General features: G+C 43.6%; 1 protein-coding gene and 1 non-coding gene across 2 annotated transcripts in view; one reads left to right on the forward strand and one right to left on the reverse strand.

Annotated features, from left to right (window-relative positions):
• The window catches only part of LOC134650330 (rho GTPase-activating protein 39), a 37,380-nt gene extending 32,432 nt beyond the window's left edge, over window positions 1–4,948 (reverse strand). The window contains exons 1-5 of the mRNA XM_063505291.1: window positions 4,844–4,948; window positions 4,357–4,449; window positions 3,910–4,038; window positions 2,728–2,870; window positions 2,178–2,292 (exon numbers count right to left, since the gene is read on the reverse strand). Coding sequence (XP_063361361.1) covers window positions 2,178–2,292; window positions 2,728–2,870; window positions 3,910–4,038; window positions 4,357–4,449; window positions 4,844–4,948 — 585 coding nt within the window. The remainder of the gene's footprint in view (window positions 1–2,177; window positions 2,293–2,727; window positions 2,871–3,909; window positions 4,039–4,356; window positions 4,450–4,843) is intronic.
• A 1,737-nt stretch (window positions 4,949–6,685) lies between these two features.
• On the forward strand, window positions 6,686–6,789 carry LOC134650615 (U6 spliceosomal RNA). The gene has a single exon (XR_010097057.1). It is a non-coding gene; the product is annotated as a U6 spliceosomal RNA (small nuclear RNA).
• Window positions 6,790–8,889: the final 2,100 nt, after the last annotated feature.

Raw genomic sequence — 8,889 nt, forward strand, 5'->3', positions numbered from 1 at the left:
GCTCCGTCTCGCTCAGCCTGCCTCCTCTCTCCGCTATTGGTCGGTGAGTCACCTGCTTGCGTCGCTGACTGCTGACGCTGCTATCGGAGGAGCGGCCGGAGTCGGTGTGCCGGCACAGCTGGCTCGCTCCGTCTCGCTCAGCCTGCCTCCTCTCTCCGCTATTGGTCGGTGAGTCACCTGCTTGCGTCGCTGACTGCTGACGCTGCTATCGGAGGAGCGGCCAGAGTCGGTGTGCCGGCACAGCTGGCTCGCTCCGTCTCGCTCAGCCTGCCTCCTCTCTCCGCTATTGGTCGGTGAGTCACCTGCTTGCGTCGCTGACTGCTGACGCTGCTATCGGAGGAGCGGCCAGAGTCGGTGTGCCGGCACAGCTGGCTCGCTCCGTCTCGCTCAGCCTGCCTCCTCTCTCCGCTATTGGTCGGTGAGTCACCCGCTTGCGTCGCTGACTGCTGACGCTGCTATCGCAGGAGCGGCCAGAGTCGGTGTGCCGGCACAGCTGGCTCGCTCCGTCTCGCTCAGCCTGCCTCCTCTCTCCGCTATTGGTCGGTGAGTCACCTGCTTGCGTCGCTGACTGCTGACGCTGCTATCGGAGGAGCGGCCAGAGTCGGTGTGCCGGCACAGCTGGCTCGCTCCGTCTCGCTCAGCCTGCCTCCTCTCTCCGCTATTGGTCGGTGAGTCACCTGCTTGCGTCGCTGACTGCTGACGCTGCTATCGGAGGAGCGGCCAGAGTCGGTGTGCCGGCACAGCTGGCTCGCTCCGTCTCGCTCAGCCTGCCTCCTCTCTCCGCTATTGGTCGGTGAGTCACCTGCTTGCGTCGCTGACTGCTGACGCTGCTATCGGAGGAGCGGCCAGAGTCGGTGTGCCGGCACAGCTGGCTCGCTCCGTCTCGCTCAGCCTGCCTCCTCTCTCCGCTATTGGTCGGTGAGTCACCTGCTTGCGTCGCTGACTGCTGACGCTGCTATCGGAGGAGCGGCCAGAGTCGGTGTGCCGGCACAGCTGGCTCGCTCCGTCTCGCTCAGCCTGCCTCCTCTCTCCGCTATTGGTCGGTGAGTCACCTGCTTGCGTCGCTGACTGCTGACGCTGCTATCGGAGGAGCGGCCAGAGTCGGTGTGCCGGCACAGCTGGCTCGCTCCGTCTCGCTCAGCCTGCCTCCTCTCTCCGCTATTGGTCGGTGAGTCACCTGCTTGCGTCGCTGACTGCTGACGCTGCTATCGGAGGAGCGGCCAGAGTCGGTGTGCCGGCACAGCTGGCTCGCTCCGTCTCGCTCAGCCTGCCTCCTCTCTCCGCTATTGGTCGGTGAGTCACCTGCTTGCGTCGCTGACTGCTGACGCTGCTATCGGAGGAGCGGCCAGAGTCGGTGTGCCGGCACAGCTGGCTCGCTCCGTCTCGCTCAGCCTGCCTCCTCTCTCCGCTATTGGTCGGTGAGTCACCTGCTTGCGTCGCTGACTGCTGACGCTGCTATCGGAGGAGCGGCCGGAGTCGGTGTGCCGGCACAGCTGGCTCGCTCCGTCTCGCTCAGCCTGCCTCCTCTCTCCGCTATTGGTCGGTGAGTCACCTGCTTGCGTCGCTGACTGCTGACGCTGCTATCGGAGGAGCGGCCAGAGTCGGTGTGCCGGCACAGCTGGCTCGCTCCGTCTCGCTCAGCCTGCCTCCTCTCTCCGCTATTGGTCGGTGAGTCACCTGCTTGCGTCGCTGACTGCTGACGCTGCTATCGGAGGAGCGGCCAGAGTCGGTGTGCCGGCACAGCTGGCTCGCTCCGTCTCGCTCAGCCTGCCTCCTCTCTCCGCTATTGGTCGGTGAGTCACCTGCTTGCGTCGCTGACTGCTGACGCTGCTATCAGAGGAGCGGCCAGAGTCGGTGTGCCGGCACAGCTGGCTCGCTCCGTCTCGCTCAGCCTGCCTCCTCTCTCCGCTATTGGTCGGTGAGTCACCTGCTTGCGTCGCTGACTGCTGACGCTGCTATCGGAGGAGCGGCCAGAGTCGGTGTGCCGGCACAGCTGGCTCGCTCCGTCTCGCTCAGCCTGCCTCCTCTCTCCGCTATTGGTCGGTGAGTCACCTGCTTGCGTCGCTGACTGCTGACGCTGCTATCGGAGGAGCGGCCAGAGTCGGTGTGCCGGCACAGCTGGCTCGCTCCGTCTCGCTCAGCCTGCCTCCTCTCTCCGCTATTGGTCGGTGAGTCACCTGCTTGCGTCGCTGACTGCTGACGCTGCTATCGGAGGAGCGGCCAGAGTCGGTGTGCCGGCACAGCTGGCTCGCTCCGTCCTCGCTCAGCCTGCCTCGCCTCTCTCCGCTATTCCTGAACAAATAGTGTGACATTAAACTAACGCCACTATAATCAAACAAAACTCAAGTGGGAACGGAACTACAGAAAAAATTACAGGAAAATTAGTTTGCAGATACTACAATCTACAGATCAATAGGGGGGATCAGATCAATATGGCTTCGACGTCGAGATAAAGAAAACACCAATCAAAGCACCATAACGGAATTCTTCAAAAATACTGAGTGATTATTTTGTAGAATTGTTTGTAACTTACTTAAATATACGAAAATGGTCAAATATGCGTGTTTTATTATAAAAAATTACTATGAAAATTTCTGCATACTATAATCCGATCGCTCCGTGAGTCCGAACAGGGTATAAATTTTGGGTCTTCGGATTAAAGAGGCCCTGCTGTAACTAGAAATGTTAGTTGGTTTGACTGACACTTCTCTTGGATCATTTCCGCACCTATGATGGTAATGTGAGCGCCTGGTCCGCACCGGACTGGTCTGCGGCAAGGAGACAGTCTTGGCATTGCCAGGTGACAGTTTGCTGACACTCGCTGCTGTGCTGTTACCATTGCTGCTCACTGGATCTATTGATGATGGAGCCTGAAATGTTATGAGTTATTAGAAAGAAATAATCTATAATATAAAAATATGCCAAAACTGGTTCATGGTTATTTATTAATGTGCAGTGAGCTGTAAAATTGCACAGACACAGTATGAAGGAATTCATTTATGAAAGGTTCATGCAATTTTGCAATCATGCAATTTTTTAAAATAATAACATTGCATTCATTTTCTGCAATTTATTGCAATTGTCAACATAATAAAAATTTATTCAAACAGATCACATCTCATATTCCTAGTAGAATTAAGTAGAAAATACACACACAAGAAAAAACATTAACCAGCATTACATTTCTATCATTTTGTCTTTGAAACCCCATAAAATCCATATTGTCTGTTTAGGCAGCGTTCAAGTATTACGTAACGCAATTTTTGGACATTTTTGACCCCCCCTCCCCCTCATGTAACGCGCCGTAACGTTTTTCTGTACCCCCCTCCCCCTAGTAAAACGTTACGTTACGTAACCACCAAGTGACCATTTTTTTTACCTAAAGTCCACAATTATGTGGCGTAAAGTACCTGCCGATGCCGGCCTAGCCAAGGTGACAATCGCTATCGCTTCGACAACGAAACGCTTTGTGTCTCTCTATCACTCTTCCATATTAGAGCGACAGTCACAGTTGCGTTTCGATCGCTACGGAGCGATAGCGATTGTCACTTTGGCTAGGCCGGCTGAAGGGTTAAAATCAATGTTACGTAACGCGTAGTTCAAACCCCAAAATGCGTTACGTAATACTTGAACGCTCCCTTACATTGCTGTCATTGTCACCCCTTATTAATAGATCAGAGGGTGGAATTTTTAAATGGACTTACTGGGCCATGAAAAAAATCCATTCTGTAGTTTTTTTAATCAATTTCAATTTAATTTTATTTCCTTTAAATACAATTTCACTTTACAACATGTTGTTCGTAAGAGTAGGAAACAATTCCTCCGTACCATACTAGTAAAAACTGTATGACATTCAATCTAAATATCTAAGTCTAGATGCAGTATACATAGTATTTACTAGATATTTACCTGAGGTGCAGCTTGGTTGGTCTGTGTGGCACTTTCCCGTCTTTTTAGTGGATCAGTGTTTTGTTTCAGAGTCTGCAACTTTGCTAATGGTATGATATCACAGTCCGTTGGCCTGTGCCATACAGTAGTCTGCAATAAGAAGAATTTGGTTTGTTGTTTATACATAATTCTGCATTTAACACAAGCTATTGAACTTCAACCCTTTAATATGTTGAACTTTAGCTCTAAGGCCTAGAAATATTCCATAAGAAAAAATGCAAAGATGTTATAGGATGGTCATTTAAGCCATAAAATATCTAGGTGTGCACTATACAGAGTTAACAATATTATTTAAATGGCTATTTTATAAGGTAGCTGAATTAACTCAGTTATTTGTACAATAAACTTTAGTAACAAGAGTATGTATGTACAAGTCGATATTTCCAATATGGATGACTGTAAACATACCTGAGTTGATGCATTGTAGTAGTAAAATCTATGTGTGTTGATATCAAAAAGTTCCCACCACTGGGAAGAATCTGTCCGTTTCACTTTAACTCCCTAAAATGTAATAAATAAACATGTTAAGGGTTTTTCATAGGTTGCAGCAACAGTTGCATGATACACAAGAACAATATAATTATAAAATAATTGTTTATAGTCATAATAAGTAACTATCTGCTATTTTTAATATACCACAATGTAAATTAAAGTATTACCTACATAATTGCGTCTATCACTCAAGTATACTTTGCTTTGTGAGACAAAAGCTACAGTTTCTTCCTAAATGGGACACACTTGATTCAATTAATGTGTTCCAATTCCAAAATAATACTCATCCAAACTGAGGAAGTTAACAGTCTGGCATTAAAAACCCACGCAGACTAGTTTATAAGTGAAATGTTGCGAAGAACATGCATGTATTCAGGATATTGAACTAAAAGTAGAACATTACCTCAGGTGGGTCCCATACGCATTCCCCCGTAGTGAGGTTAGCATACATATGTTCCTTTGTCTTGGGCTCGATTATTTCCACCCATTCTACCCTAGAATAAAACATCACCAACCAATTAACTTTAGCCGCACTAGTACAACGCAAAGCACCACGGAAGGAAGAGTGCAGGGCGTGACATTAGCGATTTCCGCGTACTTTATTGATTTTGCAACTTTCAACTGAGGATATCGGAAGTAAATTTGTCACTAATTTATAAAAAGCACTGAAACTTTATATTACCTTTCTGAAGTCATTTTCCCGAACAGAAAATCACTTTTCTAAAGTTTTATATGCATCGTAAACAATCTAATCTACCTAAAATACGGAGGACGACGGTCAGAAACCTTCCATGTTTACGATAGTACGTTCCACTTGCCACTTGCGTTGCGGTGCGAGCAGCGAGTTGCGACAGTTCAGTCGTTTTTCGTTGAGAATGTGTTGCGACAGATATAACAAAACTATAATGACGATAATGTATCGTTCCATTTCATTAATTTCGATATGTTTACGCATCAACAATTTTGTCGAGATTACATATTGGTGCCTTATATCCTGGCAAAGCAATTATTAACACTGTTTTGAAACAGTTACCGAAGGTTACATTTCAATTTCATAATCGATTCATTCGATACTTACGTTTCAATTCAACATTATTATACTGGCAACAAAATTTTGCATTAATTATCTTTTATGAAGATAGCTTATGAAGTTTTTTACAATTAAACGCAAACTTTTTCCATTTTTAAATAATGTTGTTAATATTGTCAAATGATTTTATATGGTATTTAATTTAACTGTATACTGTATATAGCTACAACATAAATACAATGTAACTTATTAGAGTGTTTAAAATAGATAACCAATCTTTGTAAACGTACATAGCTTGAAAAAAAAACCAAAAAAACCTTTCATTAAACAACTGTACCGATATTCGGAACCTAAAGTAATATATTGAGAGTGGCAACACTGTAGTTAGTCGTATTGTCCTTTTCTAGCATATACGTCCATCTCTCTCCCACACCCCCACCACTTCAGGCAGTTGCGTTTGACAATTTTGACAGATAGAAACAAACGCAAATTACCTTATTGGCTTGCTGTTTTTCCATCTGGAAGGTCGTGAAGCTAAACTGCTGGTGAGTTTTTGAATTTGTACCCCAGTTTAGCTGACTATATTGAAAAACAGTTTCTAACGGCTTTTGCCGTTCGAAATAAATATTTAAATTTAGTTGTCCGTTAAACTATCTAGCAAATAAAAATGATCCGGAATAGTGATGTGCAAGTGTTTTCAAAGGCTGCCTGCGCGCACCGTGGCTATGCCAATGAAAATACTAAAACACATGGTAGAAAACACATCGAGCTGGTAAAGCGTGCACGTGTCACCATTATAATTTAATTTTATTAAGTCTCTTCCGAGTCTTGTTAGTTTAAATCTTTGTGTGTGTATAATAACGGTTGAAATTATATAATACTTAAATGGTGATGTGTGGAGGTATACCCTTTCAAGTGATTTGTGTTTTCGAATACGAATGGATCGGATAGTTAATACGTGTTACGTAGAACCTACGTATTAAGGTAGAAGCTTATAGACGTGTAGGTTCTTTATCTGTCCAAGTATCTATCAGCAATTTATCTTTTTATCCCGTTCCGGGTTAATATAATATTGCAAAATTAATTTTTTGGTAATAAACTTGCTGATAAATAACGTGTACCCGAATAGGAGTCGACGATATTTCCGCTCTAAGGGACACAAGGTAACGAACAAACCTACATCGCAAACATTGCATTTATTTTTGTGGAAAGTGAGTACTTCGGCAGTACATAAACTTAAATCTGACTAGACATAGAGAGAGATTAGCATGGCTCTGCGCAAGAATGACATGCGAATTCGTGAAGTATTTCACTCTGTATCTATCAACTTATATCTCTCCAACTAGATCTTTGATTTATGTAGGTAGGTACCTACTGAAATATATAACTTAGCAGGTACTTACAGCTTTAAAGGTTAAGGAAAAGAACTCTTGCATGTAGGTGCTATATGTGCTTGTGTTATTTTGAATTTGAATAACTTGATTATTAATTCTATACGTAACTACATACAAGAGGGTCAATTCTTAAGCCTACTTACCTACCTACATAAATAGTACACTTAAATTAAACGTTTCAAATAAAATCGGAAGCCTGTGACATGGAAGGGCATTAACGATACGGGAATCTTTAGATTGATTCATTGACGAAGACGCATGGTTTGGTTCATATTGTCAAATTATATTATATAGTTAACTGTAGAGTTAAAGTTTAGTTTTGGCAAATCTGCGCGTCACCGTGAATGACACTTTCTAAAAGTGCCTGTTAAAGCCGGCGTAAAGCCTTTCACCTTGTCGAGCAAGGAACCCGCAACTTAGGGAATATTACCCATAAACTCAGGGTATTTGATTTGAATGATACTTATTCTTAAACTTACGTTTGTTATGGTTCCACCTGCTAAGGTGCGCCTAAGAGAATCTTTTATTCGTTCACAAACTAACGTCAAGTTATTTGTGATGAAACCAATATATTATGTACCTATCTAAACCTGCGCAAGGCTGCCATGTTTACACCTGCGTAAGGTGTGCCAAAAGAATCTTTGATTCGTTCACAAACTAACGTCAAGTTATTTGTGATGAAACCAATATATTATGTACCTATCTAAACCTGCGCAAGGCTGCCATGTTTACACCTGCGTAAGGTGTGCCAAAAGAATCTTTGATTCGTTCACAAACTGACGTCAAGTTATTGATGATGATATTATAACCTATGTAAGCCTGCGCAAGGCACGTCAGACATATTCACAGAAATATAAATGATATGGTCATAACACAGGCGTGCGAGTAGACCACAATCACAAAAATATTACAAAGATTAAGTTGTAAATATCTCTTTTTAGAGAATGTAAAAATGGTTTAAAATAATGTTTTGGGTAAAAATCAGTCGAAATAGGCAAGGCTTCGTTATTAGAGTTTTCATTTTTGTTTACCAATCTATTTCAAGGGTCCCGAACACCCTATTGGCTAAACCCGAAATTGGGCTAATTAACTGTGGTAAAAGTGAAAACTGCTTTCCATTTACATAACATTTCTAAAATTATAATAGGTAAAATAAAAACCTAAGATTCCAGGCCTATCTCGACTCATTTTTATTTTAAAGATGGAAAAAAATCTTTGCACCCTAATATAAAATTGTGGTCTGGAGACGCTAAGCCTCATAACTTGGGTGGCATAGATAATACTAAGAGATTTAGTCACCTAATTTCGACTATAAGCCCAGGCAGAATATTGATAATTAGAATAAGGAGTGGTCAATCCTCCAAGGTCCATACAATCTGTGGACTCTAATTAAATCAGGCTCGGTAAGCTCACGACACGACAGAGCTTACGATTCCATTCTGAAATAAGCTATGTTTACAATATATATTACCCATGGTGTGAAACAAACAGCCTGCTCAAGGTGTACAAAGGGTCCGTTTAACGGCCCTATAAACATCTACAAACCTTTGAAGTCTAGGCCTGCTACAATATGACAGACTAGAAATAAATACATATGATCCCAATGTAAGAGCAGCTCACAGTTGCATAAATTATATTTGGCTGGAGAGCACTTGTCTTTCAGTTAACATGTTTACGAGTACCTACCTATGTACACGACATGACCAAGGTTACCTACCTTTTTACATAATTATTATATCCCTGACTGCCATGGTATATTAGGAAAATTATCATGTGCTGGCGGTGCTGCACAAGCATGTTTGAAATAAAATATACAAAACTGGCCTAACGGGCGTTTATGAATTATGTATTTTACACCCTTGTGTCTGTATTGTGACCCTGGAAGTTTTAAACCACCTGTATCGTAAGTGCTCCTATGCACGGATTAAGTTTATAATAAACTACCCATGCCCTAACCTCAAGGGCAAGTGCTTCTATGCACGGACCAGATACTGTTGTCACTTATTTCATTTATCATGACTTGTC

The sequence above is a fragment of the Cydia amplana genome, chromosome 8 (genome assembly GCF_948474715.1).
Source record: "Cydia amplana chromosome 8, ilCydAmpl1.1, whole genome shotgun sequence".
Classification (NCBI taxonomy): domain Eukaryota; kingdom Metazoa; phylum Arthropoda; class Insecta; order Lepidoptera; family Tortricidae; genus Cydia; species Cydia amplana.